This window comes from Euprymna scolopes, chromosome 2, assembly GCF_053919585.1.
Source record: "Euprymna scolopes isolate OS-2025 chromosome 2, ASM5391958v1, whole genome shotgun sequence".
Lineage (NCBI taxonomy): Eukaryota > Metazoa > Mollusca > Cephalopoda > Sepiida > Sepiolidae > Euprymna > Euprymna scolopes.
In genome coordinates, this window is record NC_136483.1 from 120,705,003 (window position 1) to 120,719,510 (window position 14,508).

Sequence of the window (14,508 nt, forward strand, 5' to 3'; positions counted from 1 at the left end):
TACTACATTAAAATGTCATCCCGCTCGCTACACCTTATATTCCCCCATCATAAAGGGGTTCCAGTGGTCTAATATTCTTAAAGAGATTCGCCTCTAAGTGTGTTTGACACTAACTTTATTGCATTCTTTAATTCCGAGGTAAGACCTGGAATGAATTCAGTAAAAATGTGCTCCATTATAGTTTTATATTACCATATATATAAATAAGTTTGCAACAGTTGAAAGAAGTAAAACAAAAACCTCAAAATCAAATTAGAACTGAAACAAGAAATAGTTAATTTTAACAAAATTTTGAGTGTTTTTGTTTTTTTTTAAATTACTATTGTAGACCCGTGCTAGGGGTCACAAATGAAAAAAACCACAAGTAGTGTAAAGTGTATAAAATATAATATAAAGAATACAGGAGCCACTAAAGTGGTAGTCTGAAACCAGTGGTATTCATAAGACTGGTTGATTCCACTTAGTTCTGAAATAGGGCTGATTTGTACCGCACAACACCCGCCTCCTGAGTTTTTCATTCCCCTGGGATGATCGTATAGTTCTTTTTCCTGGGCTTTATCTCTAATCGGGTCGGTCATTTTCCTTTTTCTGGAGGACCGGCGTTGTCCAGTTGCTAGTGGTGTTACCAAGTCGAATGTGTCATATATCTAGTTCATTACCTCTTCTTGCTCAGCAGGAGGTTGTCTTTCGTCATCTATTATACATTTCCGAATTTGGTTTAAATGCTTCATGTGCGTAAATCTTGGATTTTCGATAATGAAGACCATCCGCCCGATCCTTTTCTGGACCTTTCCTAGTTCCCACATCGTACTATTATTTTTGTGTACCTGGAAAAATACCTTTTCACCAGGTAAATACCTCTTTTTAGGAACTATAGTATTTGGTGGTCTCACCTGTTTTGACAAAAGTTTCTCGAAGACTGGCCTAATTTTCCTCACAAACATTAACTCTGCCGGCGACCTCTTTGATGGAGTGCTTTTATTTGGCGTAATTCGGTAAACTTGTAAAAACTGTTGTAGCACTTTTTCTGAGGGCATTCCTTTAGCCTTCTTCAGGGCTCTTTTTACCATGTCTAAAAACCTCTCTGCCTGACCGTTCAATCGAGGATGATAGGTTGGTATCATTATGTGGTTAACCTGGAAATCCTTGCAGAAACTTTTAAAATCTGCTGAAGTGAATTGTGTGCCATTGTCTGACACTAGACAATCAACCACACCAAATCTAGCGAACAATTCGTGAAGAGCACTGATTGTAAAATCCGTTGTTGGACTTTTACATCGAAATACCTCAGGCCATTTTTAAAAACTGTCTACCACTATTAAATAATAGTTTCCATCCAGTGAGCCTGCATAGTTTATGTGTATTCTTTGCCATGGGTGATCCGTTTTAGGCCATGGGTTAAATTGTGTTGGGGGCGCTTTTGCAGCCAATGTGCATCCTTACATGACTTTACTGTGCCTTCTATATCAGTGTCCATACTCTTCCAGTAAACGTAGGACCTCATGAGGCTCTTCATTCGCGTAACCCCAGACTGCCCCGTATGGAAATCCTTTAGAATTTTCTTTTTTAGTGTAGCTGGGATTACTACTCTTTCTTGGTACAACAGTACCTCATCGCACATAGAATACGCTTCAGCCGCCAATTCATCCGATTTAATCTTTTGTTTCATTTCTTTGATGAAGCTATTTTCTTCGGCCTCCCTTTTATATCTTCCAAAGTCACTGGTAGTTCCTTGATCATATTACATAGTATTTGTGTGTAGTCCTTTTCATTTTGTAATGACGCTATTACTATATCTTCCAGCGGTTCCCTTGATTTCGGGATCAATCGTGACAATCTGTCTGCGTAACTTCGCAGATGTAAGAAATTCCATACTAAAATCGTAATTCAGTAGAATGTAGTCTGTTGGCTGTGTAAGTTGGCAGACCTTTTTAGAGCCAAAGATGGTTATAAGCAGCTTATGGTCAGTTTGTAATTTAAATTTACGACTGTGTAAAAATCAGTGGAATTTTGTAACACCGAATATGATTCCCAGTGATTCCTTTTCGATTTGGGATAATTCTTCTCGGCAGGCAGTAAACTTCTTGACACATGGGCGATCGGCTTAGTGGACCCATCAGGCATCTTATGTAGAATGCACGCCCCAATCCCATAAGAACTTGCGTCAGTTGCGACAATAATCTCTTGTTTCGGATTGAAATGAGTCAGGGATGAATTTGACGTTAATACATCTTTTAATTTCTTAAATGCTACCTGGCACTCAGGTGTCCAGTCCCATTTTTTGTCCTTTTTTAAGAGTACATTCAATGGCACACAATTCATGCATGTTCTTAATGAACGTCTGATAGTAGTTCACAAGCCCTAAAAAACTCTGCAATGTAATTACATTATGCGGTTCTGGCATGTCTTTTATAGTTGTGGACGTGTCTGAATCGGGTTTCCTCCCGTCCTTATCTATGATATGACCCAGGTATTTAATTCGTTCTAAAAAAATTCGCATTTTGCTTCCTTCAATGTGAAGCCGTATTCTTTTATTCTGTCAAACACTTGAAATACATGATCTCTATGTTGTTCAATATTTTGACTATGCATAAGAATATCGCCCAGAAAGCCTATTGCGAAATCCAAACCGCTTAGCAAAGTATCAATTGCCTGTTGGAAAATTGTAGGTGGTACTTTTATGCCAAATGCTAATCTATTGAATTTATAAAGTCCTTTGTGCGTTGAGATACACAAAAGTTTTGAGCCATCTTCTTCTACTGGTATTTGTAGGTACACCTCGCTTAAGTCTGTTTTGGAATAAAATTTTCTGCCATTTAACTTAGCAAATATTTTGTCTGGGTTTGGTAGCGGGTAGTGATGGCCCTTGAGCGCCGCATTCAATCCGATCGAGAAGTCTGCACATACCCTAATCTCTTTAGATTTTTTTTTCACGTATATGGGGGAGGCTGCCCACTCACTATAGTTAATAGAGGTTAAAATCCCAGTGTTAAGTAGTCTTTTCAATTTTTTTCCTCGAAGAAATGGTACGCTCCATGGCTTTCTAAATATTGGTTTTGCTTCATTCAGCAATTCGAATCTCGCCTTTATTTTTGTGCAGCATCCAATCTTTTCGGAGGAAACACTTGGGAAAGATTTTTTGAGATCTTTTTTGAGTTTGTTGGCTTCGGCCGTTAGGTTTTTGACTTTGTGACAAAAATCACTCATTGGCGAGTCTCGTAATTCAAATTCTTGAATCCGATCAGCCCCGAATAAGTTTGTTGCGTTTCTTAGAACGAAAACTTTTAGCTTTTTTGTTGTTCTTTGTAGCAACACATTAATAACTATCTCACCCTCATAATTTATTTTTCACCAGTTACCAATCTTGTGACTTTATTCGTCTTTGTCATCGTGGGATTTCCTATGCGCTTCCCGTGTGAAAATTTATAATTGATAAATCCGACCCTTAATCGAGCAGCAGTTTTACTTCTTTATTTCTGATTCTCACCGTAACATATTTCCTTATGTTCTCTGTTGGTGAATGGTCAATTTTTGCAGTTTTTACGTAGCTCTTTTTTGTTACTTTTGCTCTGCAATATGAGGCCTTGTGCCCTGCTCGCTTGCATAGGTCACATGTTATTTTCCCTTGGGACTGACATGCATTGTATCCATGAGGTCCTCCACATTTGCTACAAGACGTCCTAGGATTTTGTCCATCCTGATAATTTTGTGAAGGGTTCTTTTTGCCTCTTTGTTAGTAATTGCTGGTGGGCGGGTGTCCTTTATTTTTGAAGCGTATTTTTAATGTGCGCAATACCTGCTTTATCTATGTTTCGGGAATCTTACTTCATTGCTACAAACCGTTGACAATCTTCAGCCAGTTTCTGAAGCGTCAAATCAGGTCCTAATTCCAATTTATTTAGAGTACGACGTCTTATATCGGCGTCTTTTGTGGCTATCAAACCTTGTGTGAATATTAAGCATTTGAAATTGTCTGCCGTCAATAACGACAATTTGAAATCATCACAGTGCTTATTATCTATAGATGCAAAAGTCGTATCGTTCTGACTCTCCTTACGTGTAAGATTCATGCATTTCCATCTTTTATGAAAAAGGTTTCTTTTTGGACAGTATAACTCCATTAACAGTTTGACTGCCTCGTCAAACGACAATTCGTTTGTTTTTCTTCGTAAAATATACTTCACAAATTTGTTATGTTCGGATGTACCTAACTTCCGTAGCAATAAACAAACCTTCTTTTGATCAGCACTGCAATCAATCTTAAAGAGGTCTTTAAATCTTCTGAAATATGCCTCAAACTTTAGGTCTTCTTAAGGAGCATAGTGAAATGTATCAATAGCTGACCAGATCGCATTTTGGGAAAAAGCTGTGCTGGTTTCTTCTCCGCTGTCCTTATTCACTAAAGCTTACGTTATCAAATCCATTTTTTTATCTGACTGGTTTTGTTGCTCTAAATGTAATTTTTTCAATTCCAATATTTGTTCATTCATTACTTTCCATTCACTTTCTTGTTTTTCCTTGAAGAATTACATTAAATTTAACTGCTTTTCCAATATTTGTTCGTTCATTTTTTTCTTTTCTCTTCTTTGTTTTTCTTCGAAATATTTTATTCAATTTAACTGTTTCTCTTCATTTGGTTTCTGTATTGCCAAATGATCTTCTCAGAACCTTTTTTTTTCAAGTTCTAATTTTTGACTTTGTTGGAATTTCACCATTTCCAAAATTTGTTTTGCAAAATCGTCCATTTTGTTTTTTTGTTTTGGACAGTGTGGAATTAATGACAAAATGAGTTTTTTCAGAAACAACACAATTCGCAGATTTACTTTTCCTATAGTACCAACTCTATAGAAAAAAAACCTTTACAAAATTCGTACCTGGTTATTTAACGAATATTTCTTTCATATATTTATTTCCTCATGTGGCAATTTGTCGGAGAAAATAATTCGGCGTTTGCATTTATACAGAAAGCAGTAGATTTTGTTTATCATTTTTCAATTTTCGCAACGTGTAGGTGCTGGGTTCAATTCCCTGTTGATCCTACATTTTTTTTTCCTCTTTTTTTCCTTAAAAAGAAAAAGTTACTTATTTGTGAAAGAGAGTTTATAGCATTTAATAATATTGGCTATTCTTTTTGATCTCTGTGCGAAAAAGAATGTCCTTTTTTCGTTAAACTTTATTTTATTTGTCATGCTTAGCGAAAGTTTTTTTTTTCTTCAACGTGCAGTCCCGTCGACCAATGAAAAGTTTATTTTAATCGGATTAAAATCCGACATTTTTTTTTTAATTTGTGCGAATACTCGCTTTAGCCAATGAAATAAAATATATCATTTACCTTTCCAGGAGTTTTTTTTTCTTTTTTTCCAATGTTAATAAGACGTATTAGCAAGACATGCTTTTTAGAATGACAAATTTAAAAAAATTTTTGTACTTACTGAAAACTTTGTCTCGTTAATTCAGTAGTAATAATTTTCCACGCAAGATCGCCATGTGCATGGAATATGTGCCTACATTAAGGATGGCTTCCAGTGTGGCAGGGATATCTCTAGAGAAGATCCTAATTTACCCTATATGTGCTTCAGGGTTGCACTTGCTAACACCACTGCATTTATATTTGCCCTCTATAGGCCCCACAACAGCGGAGTTACTATCTTTAAGAGCATATCTGAGAAAATAGACCACATACTGTCTACACATCGACATCTGTGGTGACTTCAACATCCATAATGTGGAATGGCTGACCCATTCAAATAAGACAGACGATGAGGGGAGGTTTTGTCATGATTTTGCCATTGCTTATGACCTCACTCAGATTGTTCGCGAACCCACCCGTGTGCCCAACACACCCGGTCAATATGCAAGCCTCCTAGACCTTTTTCTCTCAACTTCCCCTGAGCTATGTTCATGTTCCGTTAATTCTCCTTTAGGATCCTCCAACCACTCCGTCGTATCAGTTAAGATAAAAACGAAATGTAAGAAGTCCTCAGACGTACCCCTCCACCGTACTGTATACCGATACTCTATGGCTGACTGGGATAGCTTCCGTACATTCATATCTGATTTACCTCTGCACTCCATGTTTAAAAAGGAAGTGTCCTCTATAGTATCAGATCTGACCGAATGGTTAATTGTAGGCATAGACCAATTCATACCATCTAAAAAATTCCAACAAAAACCTAACAGCCAGCCATGGTTCTCCCCAGAATGTGCTGCTGGTATCGCGCACAGAAATCACTTTTTCCATAGCTACATACGTAATAGATGCACTGAGACTAAAGCTGCTTTCAGGACTGCCAGCAACCACTCTAAAAGAGTAATAAAAAATGCAAGAGAGCTATGTGCCCAGTCTGTTAAATCCAAGGTAGCTGATCAGCGGCTTGGTTTTGGCAAATAACAAATAGGATCCTGAACAGAAGTGTGCGTTCTATCCCAACCATTATCACTGGACCAGAGGTCATCTCGTCAGCGTCAGACAAGGCCAAACTATTTGCAAAGAACTTTGCAGCTAATTCTACCCTATGCGACGAAGGCTATCAACTCCCCATATTTCCTCCAATAACACAGAATAAGCTAGGTAACATACAAATATCCGTGCATGAGGTCGCCAAGCTAATCAAGAACCTAGATTCCAGTAAAGCAACTGGCCCTGATGGCATCCCAATTATAGGGTTAAAAAAGCTTCAACCAGAACTTGCTCCCATACTTACAAAACTATTTAAGCACTGCCTAAAGGAGAAGTGCTTTCCGACTCCCTGGAAGACCTCATCAGTTTGCCCTGTATTTAAGAATTCAGGTGATAAGTTCATCAAATCTCCACACTAACGTAATGTACTTGCAATAACCCTCATCCCTGAGTGGCTTCCAGGCCTTGATAAGTGGTGATCACTGTGTAAAAAAAAAAAAAATTTGTCTTATGAGTTCTGTTTCAGCTTGTAGTTTACATTTTAGTAGCTTTTTTAACAGCAAGATAAGGCTTTTTGACAACGTCTTTGTTAAATCTTTTTTTCGGCAAGAATTATTGTCCTTTTTCGAAATCTTTTATCCCGTGTTTGAGGATTTTTATGCTCAAATGTTGGTTTTTGTCCCAACGTTGACAAATAGCTTTTCTCATTCTTCACCAAACCTTTGAAAAATAAATACTTTTGAATCTTCGAATTTCCCCCAAGTGTAGGAAAAAATTATTTCGAATATCCGCGTGTGTTCTTTTTTTTTTTTAATCCTTTTGGTCGTCAAATGTTTTCAAATGGCTGTTTTGTTTTTGTTTTTTGTTTTTTAGAGTGAATTCTTGCCCGAATTTTCGTCATTCAGTTCTTGTCAGCAATTATTGTAGATTGATCTAGGAAGTTCTTGAATCGTCCTCGTCGCCAGTTGTTTTAGACCTGTGCTAGGGATTACAAATGAAATAAACCACAAATAGTGTAAAGTGTATAAAATATAAAATGTATTTATCATAAAGAATACAGGAGCCACTAAAGTTGTATGAGAGGAACGTGTTCATAGCATGCGGTTAAACATGGTATGAATGTCTCCATTTAGTCTCTGAAACCTGAGGTATTCATATTACTGGTTGATTCCACTTAGTTCTGAAATAGGGGTGATTTGTACCCAACAACATTTACATGTATACACAAATATGAATGTATATTTTTTTGATTATCTTTTTTCTTTAAACAGAAACACACAGGGTAAATAAAACCAATTACTCTTGCTTTTTCTGTGTGTTTTTGTTGTCTGTAGTGGCTCAGTCCTTCATTCTTTGTTAGAATAATTGGTCAAAAAGGCACAAAATTGACAAGTGTTATATTACCAGTGAGTGTAGAGAATGTATGTATAAATTCTACTTAGTGTGTTTTTCGTGAGAGACATGGAGAGGTTTTTGTTGGCAACCGATTGAAGAAAGGAATGCAATCAAATGTGTCTGGTTGCATTTTATTGTTTCTTTCCCACTTGTGTCCCGCATTTATTTATATTAGTCGAATTCCTTTGTCTAGGAGTGATGTCAAATTATGGTCAAGTTTTGAGACATATTTATATCTTTACTCTGTTCGCTATTTTTGGAAATCTGGTGTTTTCCAGGATCATCCGATTCAAAATCTGGCACTATCCAGCGATAATCCAACATAAATACAAAATATGCATACATTAAAATATCATATTTAAGCATATTTTACAACCAGACAATAGGTTTTATATATATATATATATATATATATATATATATATATATATATATCCTATTTAGAATAATTAGTTTAATTGTAATTGTCATGTTAATAGCTTTGACTACCATCTTGGATGCCATATTTGGAAAAGCAGAAGGTAAAAACTTGATTACTTGGATATGTTGTCCCATACAGCATAACAGAGCTTTTCTGCAAAAATCAAACATTTAATTCTGGAGTGAATACAGCTACAAGAAAATTACAAAGTGACGTACACCAATTTCAGGAAATAAATTAGTTTGTGATTCACTTAAAGTTTGTTTTGTTTTACTTCAGGCTCCTGAAGTGATAAGAATGAAAGATGAAAATCCTTACACATTCCAGTCTGATGTGTATGCATATGGTGTGGTCTGCTTTGAACTTATGACGAGTTCTCTACCATATACACACATCAATAACAAGGACCAGGTATGATAAGTTTCTTATATCTTTCTTTTTATTGTTTTTATTTTATTTTATTTTTTTTTGCCTCATAATGTTTTTCTCCCTCCTTCTCTTTCTGTTTTTCCTTGTTTCTTTTCTCTTCCCCTCTCCATTTTATCTCCTCTCTTTTTCTCCTCTCTCTCTCTCCTTCTCTCCCTCTTATACTCCTTTTCTCTTCCCTATCTTTCTTTTTATCTTTGCACATTGTCAGTTGTCTTTTATAACTTTAAACAAATTTCATTTTTTGCACCTCCTGTTACGGATTTGTTCCTAGTCTTGGGGTATTGGAACACCGCAAACATATCAATGAAAAATAAAAGAGTAAAAAAATAAAAATAATTTGAAAAGAAAAATAAATTTTTATTAACAAAGAAAAGAGAAAACAAACTCAAAAATAGTAAAGAAAACGAATGTCTAATAAGCTGATTATAATCTATAGTGTAAGGGAAATAACTCTGTTTTCTAGTTATTTCCCTTTAGATAGAAGTAAATGTTTTTATAGTAATGTTTGTTTTTATTTTTAGACATAAATGCTTTTTGGTCAAATATAATTCAGAAAAATCTATATTTACCAGTTTTTGATGAAAGAGATTTTTCTCTGTATCATGTTTGGTTCATCTGTTATTTTAACGACCCGAGTTTTCTTGTTTTCCTTCGGTCGGAGTTATAATAGGTGGTTGCCTCTCATTGCGTCCCAACGTCGTGTCATAACTGAGTTAAAAATATCGATCTTTCACTATTCATAGCTATTGCTAGAGAAGGTTCTGGAACAAACGGTTTAGAATGTTTTTTGTTCCATGTTTTGAAAATCTCCAGAGATGCTAAAAAAAACGTTTTACATTCAAATTCTTAAGTAATGCTTTTTATATTATTTTATATAATCTTTTGTTATTTCCTTTTAATTAATTTATTATTTTTATTATTATTATATAATATGTTAAGTATTTTTATTTTGTTATAATTAATATCTATTAATTATATTTTATTTTTATTATATTATTATTTGGATAATTAATATTATAATTATTAATTATATTAATAATTATTTTTATTATATTTTTTTATTATATATTATTTGGATAGTTAATATTATCTTTTGTGTAATAAATCATAATTTCCTCATATCATAAGAGGAAAATATATCATTCTATGACACCTCCTTACATGCATTTGAAATTATTTTTCTAATCTTTTTCTAAAATAAACATTGATAGCTCATCAATGAATATTTCAATGCTTAGTTTTCTGTTTTAAAACTTTTCTTTTCTCTATCAGATCCTCTTCATGGTTGGTAAAGGTCGTGTACGCCCTGACCCTACTAAATCCAGATCAGACACACCGAAAGCTTTCAAACGACTGATGATGGAGTGCTGTAAATATGATCGAAACGAAAGACCTTTATTCCCACAGGTACACAGTTTCATTTCTTTTACTTCCCATATTCGACTCTGTGCTCTTCTCCTATAGCAGTTGCATCAACTTTCATTGACATAACGTTAAATGTGATTTTCATCAAGGTTATATTTGGATCTTAACACGAAAGTATTTTGCAAAACCTATGAATAAACAGGCATAAGTGTTATGCCTTTATTTCAGACTTTATGGCATGGATAGGAGTAGATTAGATTGGACGATTGTCTAAGATGGTCACACTAACTGGTATCTCCATAATAATAATGTCAGCCTCACAGATATGCCCACAAGGAAAGTACTGTTACTACATCTAAAGAGGGCTGCTCTCTCTCCTACCTTGATAAAATACAAAATCAACTTTGAAATCTAGTGGGGCATATTCTCTTCCCATTCAGCCTTTTATCACAGAAGAAACATTGCTAGTTTTTCTCTAATCTAGGGTTAATTTTGAGGGTAGCTGCTCGACTGAGCTTCAATCTCTGGTTCCACTGTATAAAACATTCATGGCAAAAACTCGTCTAGCTAGAAACACTTTAAATAATTTTCCCTTTTTCTTTGGTACATTGAGCTAAACAGAACTTCCATGAGAAGAATTTCTTATTGAGCACTACCAGTCTGGAACAAGATACCACAATGCTGCTTCCTAGCTGACTACAACATGGTTATTTTCAAATGTAATATTATTGCGTTGTCATTTTAAATAATCAAATTCTGGCCACTTTCAACCATTATCTGCAATCCTCAAAATGTTTGTCTTACCATCTACCTCACAAACTCTTTAACCCTTAACCTCTTAAGTGACCTTTAGGCCTTGCTAAACAGTGATTCATTAGTACAAAAAAATGTATAATACATGTTAGCATTTTGTGCAATTCTTTTTTGACAAAAAACCTTGAAACCTTGGTTGTAGACCAACCAGGTTGCAACACGGAAAAGCATAAAAAGTCTTGCGTAGCTTGTGGAGTTAAAGTCCATCAACAAAAAGAACTGCTGCTGCTACTATTATCAGCATAAGTGCACGTAAGTCAAATTGCATTTATCCCTAACTCATACCAGCAATTGCTCTCTACACTAGTGAAGAATTGATCAACTCAATCAAATATCACATCTATCTCTCCCCAATGCTTCATTTCTGGGAGTTTTTTTATCAAGAAGGGGACCCCCCTTTGCCAAAATTTGCTACTTCTAATTTGTCGGAGGGAGAAAGTTTGTTTTCATTAAAAAGAAAATGTTATTGTCCAATTTAATGTTTAGCAATATCCACTTACACTGAGTTGCTATTGAGCCAAGCATTTTATCATATTACGCTATCTCCATTCACTAATAATGTCAGATCTTTGTTTTGTGCTTTCTTCGTAGTCATAATTCTAACACCTGCCTCTCTCACCAACATCTGTATTATCTATCGATACCTTGTTTTTACAGCTTCTCCATGAATTTCACTCTGCAAACATAGAATGCTGATCACTGCTCTCACATTCCACAATTGCAATCGTCCAACTTGCTTCTCATGCTCTCCATCTTCCAAATAAAACAGTTATCCATTGCAATTTACTACTATTAAATATTTCAAACACTTCTGAGATGAAAGGGTGCTTCTATATTATACAAACAAAAAAAGTATTGAATTTCAAGTAAAATAAATGGTATCTACATGACTGTCATGTCGTAAATGGTAACATATCCAAACATTACGGAAAACGATAAAGTTGAAAAATAATTAATAATGAAAAACTGTTTTCAATAAATTTATGAGGAATAAATTTTGTTTGATATTTTTAATTGTATTTGTCACGTGATAGAAGCAACAGAACTTAATTATCTCCCCTGTCAACTTCTCTTTTTTAGTACACATAATATAGTGATTTTACTTCCTTTTACAAATTTCTTTTTTCATTAATAATTATTTTTCTACCTTTATCGTTTTTTTGTAATTTTTGGATATAGTACTATTTGTTTCACTTGAAATTCAATTTTTTTTTTCATTTGTATTATATAGAAGTGCCAATGAAAGAATATAAAAGCGATTAACAAATCTAACTTGAACATCATGTACGGATGCACAAATTATTTTTGTTCATTATTTTTTTGCTCTTTTAAATTTTACACTTTTTTTGCACCCTTTGTTTTGAACCCCCTTTTTTTTACTTCTTTAAAAAGACTATCTTTTAATGTTTCTTTTCTTTTTGGTTTTTAAATTTAATTTATTTTACATTTCAGATCCTTGCCTCACTTGAGTCACTGAAGCGATCACTTCAGAAATTGCAGAAAAGCCACTCCGAGCCAACTTTGCGACCGCAGTCGTCTGATGACTTTGACCTGTTTAATATGTGTGCATCTCCCAAAACACCTATCAACTGTCAGTATACGCAATTCCAGTTCTACGGCCTGGATACCTGAGTGACCCTCCTAAGATCAGCAACACGAAACGGCAGCTGTAAAAGCAGCAGCAGTGGCGGCAGCAGTAGTTTGGGTGGGGAAAATAAAAAAGAATGGCTCTGTGCTGTGGGGTGGGGGCAAATGAAGGGGAGGGAAAGAAGAAGGAAAGAGTAGCACAAATAGTGAGGAGTAGGAAGAGAAGGAAGGTATGAATGTTATTGAGAGAGTAGGAGGATGAAGACAATTGAGCAACTCCTCCACTTATATCCTATATTGTTTTTTTTTTCTTTTTTAAATTTCTTCTTTCCATCTTCTACCCTAAATGCAGGTACTCCATATCTCTCAATCCTCTCCCATTCTCCCCTTTATTCACTCGGTATCTCCTTTTTCTCCTTCCCTCCTCTCCAAGTAGCCATTTTCATCTACTGGTCTCTTAAAATTCTGTTGTTGAGCAAGTATCTCAACTCTACTTTTGAATGATACTGAAACACCAACAAGATTTTAATGAAAATAAAAAAATAAAAAAAAACAGGAAGCTTCTTTTTTTTTTAACAGGGGTTTTGGGGTGGGTGTAAACATATATGTAATATTTCTGTGGGTAGTACCATGTCTTTCTTTCATTAGGAACTCTGGACATCCAAAGAAAATGACAAATGTAAAAAAATATATATAAAAAAAAACTTTAAAAAATGCATGGATTTCCAAAAAGTTTAAAACAAAACTAAAAAAAAAAAAGAAAAATTAACAAAACACATTTTACTTTAAAAAAAAAAAAAAAAAACATTTAAAAAAGGTTGGATTTCAAGAAAAAAAGGGGGACCCCAATTTCTGGCTGTTTTTCTTATGTATATATTCTTGGCTGGTCAAAGAGGTCAAAAGAGGCAATAACAGGGGGCTATTTTGGTTTTTGATTCTTTAAAAAAAAAAAATAAAAAAAAAAAAACAGACAAATTTTCCTGCTTACTTGCCAGTAAAATTAGGCAGTTCACATTCAGAACAAAGTTAGGCAATTTTTGTTTACTTTGAAAATATTTCTGTTTTCATACATAAGAACACTTACTGTTCACAAACTGAACATAATGGTTAGGCAGTTCAGATTCACAAGGCAGTTTGTGTTCAAAAAAAGAAAAGCTGATCGTTCTCCTTTACAAAAAAGAGGACAGGCAGTCGTCATTCACAAAAACAAGAGGACAAAGTTAATTAGCTTAATAGGACATATTTAGGTCATTCTAACTTACCAGACAAAATTTACGCTTTTCCAGTTCATCAGAGGACAAGAGTTAGGCAGTTCTTGTATATGAGAAGATGACAGGCGGTTCTTATTTACAAGGCGGCAAATTTGCTGCAGATCTAATTTACAAAAAGGCTAAGTTATGCCAATTTGTGTTCTCAAGTGGAAGAGTATGAGCTTCATGACCATTCATAAAGGAAAGAGGACAAAGTTACGTACTTACTGTTTATAAAAAGTGAACTCACGTCTACTGTTCACAAGAAAGATTCATGAGTTAGGCGATTCTTGGTTATAACAAGATGACATAAAACCAAACAAAAATTCTGAAGTGACTTTGGAGACGAGATCGGATTCATTTTTAGGATGCGTCTATTCAATCTGCACCTTAGATGATGAAAATGATATTTCAAACAAACGGGTGACACCAAACGATGGACAGAGCTTCTTATAAGTATGTGTGTTTCAAACTTAAACCTGATGGCAGGTTGACGGACAGAAATGCTCTGATGCATCCAATAATAAACATCATTATCACACGAACATTACAAAAACAAGGTCTCTGTTGTGTGTGAACGCAAAGAATTTGTTTGGTGAAGTTTTTTGTTTTTTTTTAATTTGCAAAATTTTATTTATTTATTTTATTTTCAATGATCTATTTGTTTTTGTTTACTGCAATATGCCCCCCTCCATCATGTCTGTCTTTGAAGAATTTTATTCTTTCATAATTATCAGTAAAATCTTTTTCATTGTATAAAGAAATATACAGCTAATGGCAGATATTTATTTGCCAACAAATACATTAAAATCATTAAAAAAGAATCGTTTTGAGTATTTGTGAACATG

The 14,508-nt window shown here is 34.6% G+C and overlaps 1 protein-coding gene across 13 annotated transcripts in view; it reads left to right on the plus strand.

The window, feature by feature from the left end:
* LOC145295484 (serine/threonine-protein kinase B-raf-like) overlaps positions 1 to 13,184 on the plus strand; it is a 235,035-nt gene extending 221,851 nt beyond the window's left edge. For all 13 annotated transcript variants that reach the window (XM_080141478.1, XM_080141476.1, XM_080141469.1 and 10 more), the window contains 3 exons: positions 8,496 to 8,627; positions 9,918 to 10,052; positions 12,276 to 13,184. In XM_080141478.1, coding sequence (XP_079997604.1) covers positions 8,496 to 8,627; positions 9,918 to 10,052; positions 12,276 to 12,455 — 447 coding nt within the window. In that variant the 3' untranslated portion in view covers positions 12,456 to 13,184. The remainder of the gene's footprint in view (positions 1 to 8,495; positions 8,628 to 9,917; positions 10,053 to 12,275) is intronic.
* The last annotated feature ends 1,324 nt before the right edge of the window (positions 13,185 to 14,508 follow it).